The sequence below is a fragment of the Apodemus sylvaticus genome, chromosome 16 (assembly GCF_947179515.1).
Source record: "Apodemus sylvaticus chromosome 16, mApoSyl1.1, whole genome shotgun sequence".
In the NCBI taxonomy this organism is placed as follows: domain Eukaryota; kingdom Metazoa; phylum Chordata; class Mammalia; order Rodentia; family Muridae; genus Apodemus; species Apodemus sylvaticus.
Genome location: NC_067487.1, coordinates 35,567,458 through 35,584,345, shown reverse-complemented (window position 1 = coordinate 35,584,345; position 16,888 = coordinate 35,567,458). Strand labels below are relative to the sequence as shown.

The window sequence follows — 16,888 nt, the reverse complement described above, 5'->3', positions numbered from 1 at the left end:
CATAGGTCCAAGGATACTTGGAATTAGGAAACTACAATGTTAGCTGTGTACATGCCAAGGGCACAATCAACTGCAGAAGCTACAATGATTTGATAACCACGATCAGGTAAGCTAGTGGGGCTTGTGCCAGGTGAGGAGTGGAAAGGGAACGAGACAGCAAATTTGCTGCCTTAAAAGAATAGAAAGAAAAAATACAGTTATCTCCTTGAGCTATAATCACCAGGCCAATCTAAGTCATAGATTCGTTGAAGTTGTCCTATCCTGTAGAACAGTCTAGAAGTGAGATGAATAAACAAATTACATTGCCATAAAAAAATTCTTAGTGCATCACCTCGGAAGACTGAGCAGGAAGTACCACAAGGGGGCTAGGTGTTCAAAACTTAAGAACAATCGTGCAAACTTGAAAATGTATTAGTTGTTTGTTGCTATATAGCAAAATTGCTTCAAAATTTAGTAGCTGAAGAACATCATTCTCCACGCCCACACTAAGGGAATCGGAGAGAATTCTGAATCTTGCTGTTGGGCACTAAGCATCTCTTGTGTGTGCCTTTGGTTTTAATTTTTTGTTCATTCATTCTTTTCTGAGTCTTTTGAGATGTGGCGAGGCACAAACCTTGTGCGGCCTCATCTGGACCCAAGCTTTTCCTCACATGTCGTTGCTAAGTGTACTTGTTTTCTAGGACTTGCTTAAAATATTACCACAGATGGAACGGCTTAAAACAACAGAAATTCGCTCAGAGTTTATTCTCTCAGAGCCCTGGAGGCCAGATCAGAAATCTAGGTGTGGGAAGGGAAATGCTTCCTCTTACAACTCCAGGGAGGAGTCCTTCCTCGCCTCTTTGCCTCTTCCTAACTTGCGGTTGCCACTTCTGGCAATCTTTGACTAGTAGCTACATCACTATTAATTCCCTTTGTTTTCCCAGGTTCTTTTTCCACTGTGTACGTGGCTGTTTTTATATGGACACTAGTCACTGGATCGCAAGCCCTCCTTAATCTAGTATGATCTCATCTTAATTTAATATCCGCAAAGAGCCTTCCAAATACAGTCATATTCTAAGGTTCTGGGTGGACATGGATTCCAGGATACTCTCTAATGCACGATACTAGCTGAACTTTCCAGAACCATCTTCTTCCTTGATAGTTGGGCAGCCACTGGCAAAGCACTATCTAAGATTATAATAATTAGGTTTCACAAAGATGAGACAATCTTCCTAAGCTTTCATAACTCCATTTTTTGGTATCAGCTTCTAACCAAATAATTCTAGCATGCATAAAACACTTAAGGCATATCACCATCGGAGTCAGCATTATATATAATAGCCAGTTTAAAACTAATCTATATTTGAACAGGGGAGTAAAGATGATACATATATGCATAATGGGCTAAAAGGCTATATATACTTATATACTGTATATATAAGCTATATAAAGTTTGTAGTATTACAAATTTTACATGATTAGCAAGTGGGAAATAAGTATTTTATATTTCTAAGTATTATTGTATTTAAGCTTTAAGAAACAGAAAAAAATAACTCTCCAAACTACATTCAAGAAAAACATTCAGAGTTACTTCATCAGAGCATTGGTGCTTCTTATGATCTAATGGTTAAATAGTTAATCTGTAAAGCTATCCTAATTGTGTATTTCTGTATCACAGCTTCACAACTCAGCAGCTTCAGGTGATAATAATCAGTTATCTTGCTCATTAATTTACATCTTGGTCAGGCGTCTATATGGGCTGACTCATCTCTGCTCCATGTGACCACAGCTGGTGTGACTCAACTGGAACCAAATGCTCTGTTTTATAAGAGAGTAGAAGCCCAGATGTGGTAGCTCACACCTATAATCCCAGCGCTAGGGGAGGCCGAGGCACCAGGAAGTTTTGGCCAGACTTGGATATTTAACAAGATCTTTCCTAAAAAGAAACGGAGATCTGTCAGATGTGGAGTTTGGCTGTCAGCAAGCCTTTACTTCCTGCCCAGTTTGGAGCCCTTAGCTTTTCTCACATCATGGCTACCTTGTTAGAAAAGAGGTCCCCTCCCTCCCCCGCAAAAAGAAAAGAGGTCCCAAGAGAAAGAATGTGCAAACTTCCCAAGGCCAAGGCCTCACCTGGGTTATGTTTAACTCGTACAGAACTGGTACGGATGTCAACAAATTGTGGTCATGTTAAATCTATCAGTATGGCCTATTTTCTCCATTTTATTTGATATGTATGAGAGTTTTATATGCATGGATGTCTAGATACCATTTGTGTTTCTGGTATTCATGGAGGGGGGGGCAGAAGGAAGCATTGGATCTCTTGGAGTTACACACACACACACACACACCTCACAAACCCATGCATGTGTATAAACAGAAGTGATAGCAAGAAGGTAAGCAATCATGAGAGCAGAGGAAGAGACTGCTTGGGTGATCATGCTCAGGGAAAATGATACAGATTCCCATCTCCAAAATAAGGAAGAAATTCTCCAAGCAGACAGGGAAGGGAGAGGGGAACAAGGGCAAAGATTGGGGGATGAAGGTCGGCATACCTCCCATACAGAATGAGGCTGGATCTCAGAAATATGTGAGATTGGCACAAGTCTACACAAGGAAGGCACAAGAGGCTGAATCTTGATTGTCTACGCCACACAAACGGATGAGAATCACTGACTCTGGAAGATTCTTGGCAAAGGAATAAGATGACACATTTAGGGTTTGAATAGACTTAATTTAGCCAGATTTTTGGTTTAACTCTGAAGTTAATCATGGATAGAGTAGAGAAGGGTCAGATTGGAAACAGATTAGTTGGGAAGGAGACTCAGAGCAATGCTGACAGCTGGAAGAGGGCCTAAATTTTAGTAAAGGAGAAGGGCAAATGTAAGAGACTTACAGAGCATGTGCAGAAATGGGGTGTACAATTAATGAGCTAGGAAGTAGGAGTTAACTTCATGCTGATGGCTTCCAAGTTCCTCGTCTGAGTAACCAGTAACACAGTTAATCACAGTAGGGGACATAAGGCTTTATGGTAGCAGGTAGTGAGTTTGGAGCCTTGAATGTTGGTTGGTGATGTTCAGTGTTGGACAGAACCACAGGCCAAATGGGTTCTAAAGTCCTTCCTCAACAAATTCAAAACTGAAATCCTTATATGTGTGCCAGCCTTCAATAGCAGAAATAATTCTCTATTCAGCTCCAAAGGAACACAGAGTCCCAAACATAGAAAGTGCCACCAACATGTGAGCAGTAGTGAGAAAGCCCTGCCCATGTTTGTCCTTCTCTGTCCTTACATCAGCGTAGATGTTGCCAAGACTACTACGATCAAGTGCTTATTCCTACTCAGGACCTACTCAGGTCCACCGCAGCAGCAGTCTTTAAAGTTCATGCTGAATACTGTGTGGTATTTATTTTGGCTATGAGGTGGTGGTAGTGATGATGTATGTGGTAACTTTTGACAAATTTCATCCTTGATGCAGTAAATTTATAAATTCTAAGCATGTGGAACAAAGTATTGGTCTGAGATTGATTTCAGATACAGTGCATCTCAATGGGAGTAGGAAATTGGAGGCATTTGTTACTGTAGAGAGAAACCCCGAGTCTTCACACAGCCCTCCATGCTGTGACCTTGTAGAGCCTGACTGGAACCTCTTGTGGCTCCTCAAAGCTAATATAGTAATTGTACCCATCATGAGGTTTTTGTGGGAACCCAGCCATTTAATGCAAAAAGGCAAGGTAGGACGTACCTTATACCTCATATTTAGTCGACACTAATTCTTTCTCTTATCACCTGTGACATTATAAGCTTAAGTCCTAAAGAGAAGAGGATGGGTCATAAGTGAAGGTAAAAGGACAAGAATGAAGTCTCTAAAGTTTTATCTATAGAATGGCCATCACCAACCTTGGAAACTTTAGTAATAAAAGAGGCAGGTAAGAGTTTGCTAAAATAGATTTTTTTTAAGAGGAGTGAGATGAAGTGCATAGAACCAGGATTTGGGGGCATACTTTTGGTTTATAATTAATTTTATAATTACTTAATTCACTAGAACAAATAAGAACAGGAGAGTAAAAAACAAGAATTAAACCTCAGTTGCCTGATGGGGCTTATTTAACATGCGAAAATGACCCATGTGTATGGGAAATTAGCCTACAAAATTTTATTCTATTGACTCATTATTACTTTGGACAAACTACCAACATTGGTTTTCATTTTCTATTCACAAATACAACTTTTAGAATGATACTTAATGTTTTTTTTTATTTCTACAGCCCTTGCACTTTCAAAGCATTCCCATGCCTTTCTAATTGACTATTGACAAAAAAAATAAGACAAAGTGATATTGGTAATCATATCTCAAAATAGTAAATATTTAGTATAGATATACTACATACCAGGTGCTGTGCCAAATCTCTTCAGCATTTCCTTTAGCCTTCTTGACAAAACCATGGGGTAAGTATTACCACCATGAGGCCAGAAGAGAGACCCGAAGGGCAAAGCTCCCGCAGTCGTCTGACTTCAAAGCACGCTCTTCCAATCTAAGCATTGCAGGCTACAGCGAGACATAATCAAATGCACGCTCTTTCCTAGCACAGCCACGGGTCAGTTTGATCTCATCTAATTATTCACAGTCATGTAAACAACTCTTGTGACACTGGACAGAAATATTAAGCTTTTTCATTCCCTATTTCCATATTATGTTCCTAGATTAGTTCAAGATAGACATACAGCACATCTCACATTTTCCCCTCAACAGGAATCTGTACAAGATCAGTAATTGTTAAACAGAGACTCAAAATACCAAAAATACTTAGTAATAGACTGAGTCTGTTCTTTTTTACATGGAGCACAATCTCATAATTGTAGTTAAGAAATGTAAGAAAATGCAGCATGGAGACTTATCAATCTTTGAACAACTCAATAACAGAAAGGACACATTCTGTAAAAATGTATTTTTATTTCATAAGTGGGGGTGGGGTAGTTTGAAAAAACACTGTATCCTATCCTGTTGCCCCATGTAAATAGCTCTTAAATGAGATTCTTCAAATTTCAAATTTTACGTTTTTTCCATTCTGGTTCATTCTTTGACTCTTCATCATCAGATTCCACTTGGGCAAACATGGTTTTTGGCTGAGTTCTAAAAGAAAAGTTAAAAAGAAGAGGAAAGCGTGAGTTGGTATTTCTTGTATTAGGCGTTGTCTCTTTGATCAAGCAGGAGCAAGTCTGGGGAACTGATTGCATTTCAATTACTAAATATAAATTACTAAACTTCTGGCAAAAGAAAAGCACAGTGAAAATTTAATTATGTTCAGGAAAAGAGCCAAATATCTTTTGAAGATTTTCCCTCTGTGGCAGACACTGTATGTTGTCCTTCCCTCAAATAAAATGAAAATGAATCAATCCAGTGGACTGCCATGGGTCATAACATCTCTCTGCCCCAACTGAGGCAAAGTGTGACCATTTAGAAGGACCCGCCATATGGCCACCATACAAGCCCCTACACGGTGTTTACTTACACCTACCGGGGCTCTCTTAGACTTAAGTAGTGCATGTGACTGTGGTGCAAAGGGGAGAATTTGAGCTCACAGTTTTCTTCTCTGGCAAGTTTCAAATAATACCCAACAGGCAGTGACTCATACCAGTAAAACACTTTAAAGTAAACCAAATGGGCACCAATTGATCCCTCTCCCCAGATCAATGCATGGAAATGCCAAGCATTCAGGACATATCATTGAACACAGTGGTTAGCACTGCCATACAGTGTCACTGCTAAACTCCACACCAGTCATCAAGCAACCCTTGGGAGGATCTCCAGTGCTCTGCATACCTAGCTCCATGACATTCCCGTTTCTCTATTCCAAAAAAACAATCCCAAGAAAATGTCAAATGGTCATAATGTAACTACTACTCAAGCTACCTCCGTCTCTACACCTATCTAGAGCCAAAGCTTTCCTCATACCAATCCAATTGGTTAACCTCCTTATTACTTCAAAATACTGTTATGGCATCTACTCACAGGTCACGGGTCTAACATTTCAAAAGTCAGCTGCGAACTTCCATAGACCCCAGTTACTAGAAAGCAGGGCCATGGGCTTTCAAATGTGGGACAGACAAGAAATATGTTGTCTAGCAAGGATGCTGGTCACTTATCAAATCTACAGAGGAACAAATGTGTAAGCTTAAAAGAGTCTTTGAAATAAATATTTAACTTCTAAGGGGGGGAGTGTAAGCTTCTAAGGTGCTCTGGCTATATTTCACAAGCCACCTGGTCACTACTGTCAACTGTAAGAAGACCCAAGTCCTGACTGCAGCACCGACGCTCCTGGAGACCTATCATTAAGAGAAACTGTGATGGCGGGTCCAGAAAGAACCCTGAGAGCAGCTTCACTGAGGGCTCACTTTGACATGGCCCATTACTCCCAAAAGAATGTGATGAGGGCTGGTGGCTAACCTGGTAGGGCACAGGAAAACAACAGGCAGAGAGCCATGCTGTAAAAAAGCAGGAGATGATGTTCTTATGGACAGAGATGGAAGTGTTGGTCACACAAGTTTGTGTCTCTGCCAAAACTTGAGATGGTTGCATGTCATACTTTATGTAAACTGTGTCTCAATAAAGTTGATGAGTGAACATAATCAAAACAGAGCAAAACATAAGAAGGCTCAGAACCAAGGGATGATAGGACATGTAACAACAGGAGACTCGGCACTGGGAGCTGAGAAGATGGCTCCATGGGCAAAACTGCAAACATGAGAGATCTGAGTTGAAATTCTCAGCACCATGGACAAGCTGGACACAATTATGCAAATGTATAACTCAAGTGCCTGGCAAGTAGAGGGTTGGGGTGCAGGAACAGGAGGATGGCTGGGATGGCTGGCTGTTGGCCAAGTACCAGGTTCAGTGCCAGACTCTGGGTCAAGGTGACAAGGCAGAGAGTGATAGAACAGGACACCTGACATCTTCTAGCCTCCAAACATATATCTGCACAACTCACAAACAAACACGCATGTGCATGTGCATGCACACACACACAAACACTCATAAAACTTAAAAGTAGAAGGGGATTTGTTGGAAAGAAGGGTTCAGAGGTAACTGGAGGAGAAGAGAGATAACGGATGAAGACAACCAAAATACATTATATAATCATAAGGTGTTATCAAATAATAAACTAAAATATCTTAAAATATCTTGTTAGATTCATCAAATGTATCAAAATGCTAGAAAATGTTCTGTGTGCTTACTAAAAGCCCTCCATCCCCTCACTGGTTGGTGGACCACAGTGGTCATATCCAAATCCCTTCATCCTGCACATGGACTGGGAAGCAAAGAGAACAGCAGGACTCTGCAGTGAGGTGGGCATAAAACTGTGTCTCCTTAACAAGAGGTGTGATTTGTGCCAGCTAGGAGGAGGTATTCCTCGTCTGGAGAAGCTGTACGAAATCACTGGAGATGACGAGGTACACCGGGCTTTCCTCTCAGCCATCTTTAAGGAGTGACGTTCATTCTGGAGCGTGAAGCACAGGGGGTGATGGGAAACGGAAGGCCTGGCTCACAGGAACAGGTCATCTGGCCCCCAAGCCAAAATTCTAAAGAATAGGTTAGAACCCTTGATAAGAAAGAGCTCTTTGGTTATTGCTGTAAAAAGACAAGGTTCTTTAAAATACTTTTCCCCAGCGAGGCTATGGAGCACACATTGCCGGTGAATGCTCTGCAGACAGACCAGCGTGGCTTTCAATCTTGCCGCTTTTTAGAAAGTTTGTAACTCCACACGTGAGAATGATCTTAACAATTCAATTCAGGTCTATCTTGGGGCATTTGAAACAGTTTTTCTTTTTTCCAGTCACCACTTGACCAAGACAATGAAGAACAGAGGCAATTGGGCAATCACACAGTTAAGAATAGAACGAGCAGATTTCTTCTCGAGGGAATGGCCTAATTTGCCCCTGGCACATGAAAGCACTATAAAAATAAATCAACAATGACAAGGAAGAGCTACGTGAACCTGCAGACGGACAAAGTATTAATGCATTTGAAAACAACTTCAAGCTGGTCTACAAACCCTGCTTTCAGAGCCAGGAGGAAACAAACGGCAACAATACATCCTTTGAGTCTGCTAAGTGTGGATTCTTTTCTGAGCTGCTTAAACAAGTGGAATTAGTACACTGCTCTTAGCTCAGTCTCCATCCTGTACGTCTATGAGAAACAGTGTAGCAAGCCAAACCACATGGACAATGAAAACACAGCAGCAATTCGGAGCTACATACATACATTACACAAGGTGCAAGAGAGACATTCTTCAAGAAAGCATTTATATTGTCCATTGTCTTATATTTATTTTAAAAAGGTGTATGTATGCATGCATGTATGTATGTATGTATGTATGTATGTATGTATGTATGTATGATGTACATGCATTGGTGTTTTCCTGTATATGTATCTGTAAGTGCATTATATGTATGCCTGATGTCTGCAGATGCCAGGAGAGGACACTGGATGCCCTGGAACTAGGGTTATAAGTGGTTGTGAGCCACCATATGACTTGTAGGAATTGATTCCGGGTCCTCTGGAAGAGCAACCAATGCATTTAACCTCTGAGCCATCTTTGCAGCTTCTTAATCTCTAATAATTAACAGCCCGTTCCTTGAACTTACAGCCTCAAGACAGATTCATCTCCCTTGCCCTAACTGAGAAAAGATACAGGGAATGGCTTAAGAAAATGAGAAGACTGTAAATCCAGCAGGTTCTCGGGGACACGACAGTGTCAAAGAGAACCTGCTTAGTGAGTACTTTACTCAAACACTTCACCCACATCTGCTCGTCTATTGGCTAATATTAGCCATTTTGATGTGTTAACCTAAAAGCTAAACATATAGAAGGCTGATGTGAAACCTGCATTTCTGGTGCATTTTTCATCTGATTAAATTTGGTAACAGCTCACTGGATTATCAAAGACAATTAAATTTTAATATAATGACTGCTGTCAACCCCTAAATAAACTAATCAAAGGAATGCTTTTTGCCATATCATGTTTCCAGTATATCCTGCATTTGTTACAAGTAAATATGATTTTGTGAAGCTAATATAGAAGCTTATGCAAATGTCCATCAAATCTACAAGTTATAATTTGGTGATGCTTTGTGTGAATTTTTCAAGACAAATTAGTCTAAAACTTTTTTATCATTTATTTTTGAAATTATAACTATATCATGTACCCCTCCCCTTCCGTCCCTTCTACACACTTGCGCTTCCTTGCTCTCTATATGGTCTCTTTGCACATTAGTTCTTGTTACCTGCATATATGTATAAGCTCTATTTCTATGCATCCCCTGCTCAGGCTGTATGGGGTCACTCACAGATGTTCTCAGGGCCGCCCACTCAGTGCTGGATAGCAGCAGTGCGCTCTTCTCCGGGGAAGACTGCTTCTCCTGCTCCCAGCATTCCTGAATTGGCTGAAGTTCTTTTGTGGAGTTAGTATACAAGTCAAGGCTTTCCCTGGTGCATCTACATAGCGCGTGGCCTTACACTCCATTCTTAGATGCCTCCCGCCCTGTGCCCCGGCTCCCCTCTGCTCTCTTTCCTCCAGAATGGCCTTCCTTCCGTTTTTCATGGCACACTGACTCTGTCATTCCCTCTGGTTCTTTAAACGAAATTCTTCAGTTTGTTTGTACAATGTGAGTCATAGCAAGTGTGTACTCCAGCACAATGACAGGAATCCAAGGAAAGTGAGTGCCCTTCTGGGTTTCCATCGTGAGCAGCCAGTGAGAGCAAGTCTGTGCCCGCCCACCACAGTCTTCTAAAAGGCACTTAGGGCGCACTGTCTGTGTCAGAGACTTCTGTGTCAGGGGGACTTCTACTTTCTTCTGACTAAGTTCTAACCTATGGCTCCGCAACTCCTTCTAACACTCAAAGCAGAGTGAAGTCATCGCAATGTTTTCGGCTGCGATGGAAAGTCCATGGTCACAGTCTCTCTAATTACGGGTGTGCTTCTGATGTGAGTCACGTAAGATGAAGAAAGCAGGCTCCTGGGTGATCGGAAGAATACGAGGGGAAATCACTTGCAATATTTAATCATGAGGATGTGTGTATAAACCACAAGGTTTCTTGGCTCGGGGCCCATTGTTTATTATGAGCGAAAACCTCAAAGCCAAAGCCAATAATAGCCATGACTCGACAATCTGACACACTTGTTAACCCTGTTAGCATGAAGCCAGTCTGGTTGAACTCTGACCCAATCATCACAATTGCAGAATTATTACGATTAAATAAAAGGGTTGACCAAAGAGATTCAGCTTGAAATGGCTGCTTCTGTCTGTGACTACCTAATCAAAAAAAAAAATTTTTTTTTAAACACTGGGTATATATAAGAAGATAAAGCAGTAGATGCCTGTAGATATTTTCCTCAGGAAGTGAAGACATAACATTTTTGGGAAATAAACACTTCTTGAAGCCATAGAGTGCAGCACGCTACGTTTAGAGTTCAGCAGCTAGAAAGAAGGAACAGGTGTGAAATGAGGGTGAACAGGTGTGAAATGGGGTATGGAATACAGGAATGAAGGGAAACCCACAAGAGTCCTGTAAGATCGCCATTGGCTCTTTTATTATCACGTGGTACACAGGACAGAACCCTGGGATTGAAAACAGTAAGTGGAGGTGGGCCAGGTCCCCGAGATCTCTTTCTGATGTACACATTCTAAGGACAGGCGCTTGGGGATGGACGGAGCCCTACCCTCCTACTCTGTGCATAGGGCAAAGCGCCTCAGCAAGGCGAGCCCTGCCCTTAGCCGGCTGCAGCGGAGCTGGAGGTATCCTCGGGCCTCCTGACTTGGAGTCTAGGGTTCCTTCAGCTAAGCCATGCTGGCTCACACCGACATCTCAGCATCCCAGTAGCTACTATTAGCTACCCATGAGAAGAAACAACCATGGGGTGCAGAAGGCAGACTATCTGTACTCAGTCCTAAGTCTGCCACCTGCTACCTGTGGGCCACGGGTCAAGTTACACACTTCCGTTTCCTCATCTACGAGGTGGGGCAGTAAGAGTGTCTACCTTATGGGTTATGAGGATTATTATGATACAACACACTAAGCTATTTAACAAAAGAAGTGGCATCACTGTTCACATAACTTACGTTAGATAACAGGGTTCCTCTCCTCCTATGACTGACACCTTTCCAAAAGCCCCAGGTATAATATACTGAGTAAAAGACGTCATGTGTTAAACACAACATTGCCACATGCTGTGTTTTCAAATCCTGGCGACGTTCTTTATCTCGCCAGGCGAGGTTCATTCATAAAAGACTCATAGCAAATCATTAAAAAAAATGATTTGCTATGAGTCTTTTATAAATGAAGCTGTCTGGTCTTTAAGTATGAAGTTTCTTAAAGAGAAACAATTTATGTTTCTGAGTAATTACTTTTGTATTATTTCCAAGCATCGGTGTACAAAATTCATCACTTTAGGCACTTCTTAAAATGTAGATTCTCAGGTGGGATCTAAGAGTCTATTAGTTTGGAACGGACCTGGAAATTCACATTTAGTCCTCTCCCCAGTCCCTGCCCCCAGCTGCCTACAAGACAGGCAGTTCACAAAACTAGTCTATGAGACACTGTCCTCCACAAAGGAGCATGGCACATAGTGACAACCAGCTAATATTTAAAAATACGTAATGTAGGGGGAGGGGAGAGACTGTTCTCTCTTTCCTTGTCCACAATGACTGCTATTAATATGGCTTATGAACTCAATATGACTTGAAATGGACTCTTGATAGGTGGGAACAATATTTTAATACATACACAACACACATCTCATATTTCAAAAGGCGTGCACAGCGAAGCTAAAGTGACTGAACCTGCAATGATGGCAGCTCATCTGGCAAGAAGAGCACTATGGTTGACAGAGCTGTCACCCTGGCAGGCTGCTGGCCGGGCTCCGGGCTCACACACATCTATCCTGTCTGATGTGTAAGCTAATCGCGTTCTGGATCGACATCCTGCCCCTTCCCCAGCCAGCTCTCTTCCCTCCCTCCAGCAGCATCTTTGAACAAGAAACTGTAACTGGATCTGCCCGTGTGCGGCTGAACAGGAGTCCTCTGTGATCCTGCTGTGTTTGAAAACTTCCAGGACTATTCCATTGCTAGTGTCAGACTGGAGTTCAGATCCTCAAGTGACTCCTATAGCTATAGTGTTCAGGAGTTATCAGCACACTGGAGAATATAGGTGAGTATATGCTGTGCATAGCATGAAGACAAGGGATGTCTTTCTGACAACCTGCCTTCCCTGCTCAAGCAGGATATAGTAAATACACCTTCCCTTCATCACTGACAGAAGTCAATGGAGGAAAACAAGCAGACACATGTTCTCAGTTACAGTGACCTTTACCAAAAGATCCTTTTAAATGCTAGCTTCCCTTCGCATGCTTTGCCACTTGGCAGTAAGCAGTATCCTGCAGCAGGTGAACACAAGATCCCGGCTAACACACTACACGCCACAGACAGGCAATGCCTTCAGTTTAGTTAGTAGACAACAAATGGACAGCAGCAAGAATGGGGGAGGAACGGATGGGGAGAAAATGCGGCAGAAAGGTGTACACCTGGAAGAGCATAGTGCTGGGGTCACGGCCCTGAGCTTAGGGCTAGCCCCAGGGGTCACGGCACTGAGCTTAGGGCTAGCCCAGGAACCTGAGGGCTGCAAGCTCCAAGCAGCAGTCTTCTAACATGAGGGGCAGCATGGCAGTGCCTTCACACCCAGTACACTTGTTCAACTAACAATAATCCACTTACAATAAAAATAATCCACTTACAATGAAAAAAGTGGTCTTCAGGTAGGTCAGTGAACACAGTCAGCTTCAATGAACTCTATTTAAATAAACTTGAAAACCTGGATGGATGACTGTCCAAGAAATATATTAATTACGAAGCAGGCTTGGACGGCGGCAGGAGAGAATGGGACAGGCTGTGTGCGTGTGTGTGTGGGGGGGGGGGGCTGGATAAAGACATTACTCTCTGCTCTGCACCCCGAGGACAACCACACTTCAGCAGTTTATAAGATAATTAAACATTTACAAATGGTAAGTTTTTAAAAGTTAGTTTGTTAGGAAGCTGGACTAACAAGCAGCCACCACACTATAGGAAGTGGGTGTCAGAGGTCCTCATGTGTAGATCAAAGGAAAAAAGTCATGCCACCACTTCAACAGAGATAAAGGAATTAAAAAAAATTAAGGGGGCCAGTGATATAGTTAGAAGCAGTCACCATACAAGCCTGATGACCTGACTCCAAATGCTAGACGCCAGGGTGGAAGAGTAGATCTACCCCCAGAAGCTGTCCTCTGACTTCCACCCATGCGTCAAGATCTGAGTGCTCACAGTCACACGTCATGATGACGACGACGACGACGATGATGACTGAGGACAAAATAATTTTAAAGTGGCTAAAAGAATGAAGAGGATTCAGTACACAGACGCGCTTGACTCTGGCTGCTGCAGGCTGCTCTCTGTATGGGATACTCATTCCCAGGGTACCTGCAGGTTCCACTGCTCCACCTCAGTCAGGTCATTACTCTGACACTATATCTAAAATAGCGCCCAGGGTCTGGAGAGATGGCTCAGCAGTTAAGAGCACTTGTGGGGTTGATTCCTAGCACCCGCATGGCAGCTGCCTACCATATGTAACTACAGTTCCAGAGGACCGGAAGTCCTCTTCTGGTCTCTGTGGGCATTGCGCATGCGTGTGTGTACACACACACACACACACACACACACACAGAGAGAGAGAGAGAGGGAGAGAGAGAGAGAAAGAGAGAGAGAGAGAGAGAGAGAGAGAGAGAGAGAGAGAGAGAGCAAGCAAATACTCGTATGCATACAATAAAGAAAGGAATAACTCACAAAAGTACACCCAGGCCTGCCATGATCACTCCATGTCCCCTCACCCCACTGAGTTCCCTTTGCAGCACTATCATCTAACATGTACAGGGTCCTGCATTATTTGCATTGAAGATGGCTCTTTCCCCACATTCTAGAACACTATCTCACTAACTGTCATTAAGTGAATGAATAAAAGACAGTGGTGGACTCTTAAACTCTTATAGACATATTCTCAAAAGTATATTTTATATTTTATGGGGAAAGAACATGAGATTAAATAATATGAAACTGCTGGTTGGATTTTTTTCATATACAAAAAGGGAAAATTCACAGTTTACTAGACTTTTTCCCCAAAGGGAGAAAAGTATGCTTATCATACAATTCACTATTGTTTTGGAAGCAACTAAGGCAATTCCATGAAAAAAAGAAGTACAGGTATAAAAATTAAAAAGGAGGAGGTCAACACCATTTACATATAATTTTATACCTAGAGATCCTAGAAATTTGTATAAAAATTACTTAAAATAATCAAAGCACACTGAGCAGCTGGACACACAATAGGGACACGCTTTAATGAGAATAAGACACTGAATGAGAGGCTAATTAAAAGTTCTTTTGGAGGGAAACTGGTATAACTCAAACACTTGAAATTAATAGCATATCCATAGAACTGTTATACCATAGGCAAATACATATGCCCTAAGGTCCTAAGTTCAGTACTGTGTTTGAGGGATAAAGACAGCAATGTAACTACCATTTAAGAGGATATCATGTGAGAAATGTAGAATATAATTATGTAACACAAGAGTACTAAATATAAAGCAGAAGGGTCTAGAGAGACAATGGGTGGTACTTGCCCAATCTCTAGATGTGTCCTAAATAAGAACAATGTTCAAAACATACTGTATACTTGTTTTCATGTTTTTACATTTATTTATTGTGTATGTGTGTTTTTGTGCGTCATGCACGCCTGTCATAATACACATACAGATATCACTTGGGAGTCAGTTCTCTCCTTCCACTATATAGGTCCCGTAGACTGAGCTTGGGTTGGCAGGCTTAGCAGCAAGTGCTTTACCTGCTGATCCATTTCCTAGACCTATCCCCATGCTTTTAAACAGTATAGGTATCTATACACATACCTGTCGAGTAAACGGTGTGCATTTTGCCTTTTAAAAATTATTAGTATATGTGAGCTCATAATTTATATACAGGCACTTTCTAAGAGGATGAACATCGTAGTATTAGCATCTCTGCACTGCAGGATGAAGGATCTGGGGTCTCCCACTTAGTACTTATGGACTACCCATCTCACATATGAATGCAGTGCTTAAAAGTCAACAGAGTGAATTGAACTTGGCCCCTTAGCAAAGTGCTGTTATCAGGTACTAGAACTGTCATAGGTGATTCTAGGGCCAAATTCCTGTTCTAGGTTGCAGCAACAAGCTGCTTTCCAGCAGGTTCTAAAAGCAGATTTCTTAGCACTTCATATTCCTCAGTGGTGAGTGAGGTCTTTCACACCTTCCTAGGGATTACATTAACATGATAGATATTAGTGATAATAGTAATTACTTTTGTGTACACATTTGGAACAGTTGGCCATCAAAATGATGTCATGTAAGGTATTGGCATTCGCCTAAGTCTAAAACTAGTTCTAGTGGAAATTTCAAAAATCAATAATTGAAAATCCAACAATAGTACTTTCCTTGGTGTAAATGTGGGTGGGGTGGTAGCATTAAAAACTGTTTCATAGGGCGGTGGTGGCGCACGCCTGTAATCCCAGCACTCTGGGAGGCAGAGGCAGGCGGATTTCTGAGTTCGAGGCCAACCTGGTCTACAGAGTGAGTTCCAGGACAGCCAGGGCTATACAGAGAAACCCTGTCTTGAAAAAACCAAATCCAAACAAACAAACAAAAAAACAAAAAAACCCAAAAACCAAAAACTGTTTCATACTCGCTCATGTAGAGCTGCCTGAGGGACTTTCTGAAAGGCTGCATTCGCTGCACAGGGAGGGCTATATAGAGAGCTCCCTACCTGCGAACTAGCTGGAGAACTAGCCAGCCGACACACAGTGTGATCCCAGCCAACTGGGACTTCATTGCTAGACTAAGAAAAAACAAAAAAGCAAAAAAGCAAAAAAGCAAAAAAGCAAAAAAAAAAAAAAAAAACCAACCCAACTCCCCGCCCCCCAGTTCTTCCTATGAGATGGGCAGGCCACACCCCTTCACTTGCCTTTAGCTCCCCCCACTGAGAAATGCCATCACTGTTAAAGGGAAGAGGAGCACATAAGGCTTACTCTGAACTCTACCTCTGAGAACAAGCTACTGCAGTTTTTAAAATTCACTGTTTTAGAGTCTTATGATATAAGCAAATGTCTAGACTTCAAGATTCTGATCTCCCAATTCCCTTGTTGTTTGAACAACAGCAGGGCCTCTTATAGCACAGGCTAGCCTTGAACTTACTTCATACCTTCAGCTATAGCTCAGGCAGGCCTCCAGCTCAGCCCTTGTGCTGTCACCTCTTAGATGATAGGACTTCAGGTGCTGCTATCTCACCTACAGACCTTGGTATCACACCTACAGACCTTAGTATCACACCTACAGACCTTGGTATCTCACCTACAGACCTTGGTATCTCATCTACAGACCTTGGTATCACACCTACAGACCTTGGTATCTCATCTACAGACCTTGGTATCACACCTACAGATTGGCCCATCCTTTGTGCACAAATAGAAAAGAAGTTAAAACCTCTAAATACTATTCTTGAGCTCTTCTCAATTCATTGGGAATAATACTTTCTCTACTTTTGTTCTTAATTTAATTTTTTGGCTTAAATTTATACCTTTGTACACTAAACACATACTCTGCCACTAAGTTACACTGCTAGTCCCATTTTTCTATTTTATTTTATTTTTAAAAACTATCATCATGGGAGATGTGTGCACACGTGCATATGTGCACGTGTCTTAGCCATGGTGTATATGTAGAGTTCAGAAGAAAACTGTAGACTCGGTTCTCTCTGTACCTTTGCATGGGTTCCAGGGATTGAACTAAGGCCTGT

General features: G+C 41.9%; 1 protein-coding gene across 1 annotated transcript in view; it reads right to left on the bottom strand.

Annotated features, from left to right (window-relative positions):
- Nucleotides 1–4,908: 4,908 nt before the first annotated feature.
- Nucleotides 4,909–16,888, bottom strand: part of Wdr70 (WD repeat domain 70) — a 232,460-nt gene continuing 220,480 nt past the window's right edge. The window contains exon 18 of the mRNA XM_052159690.1: nucleotides 4,909–5,108. Within this exon, the coding sequence (XP_052015650.1) occupies nucleotides 5,021–5,108 (88 nt within the window). The 3' untranslated portion in view covers nucleotides 4,909–5,020. The remainder of the gene's footprint in view (nucleotides 5,109–16,888) is intronic.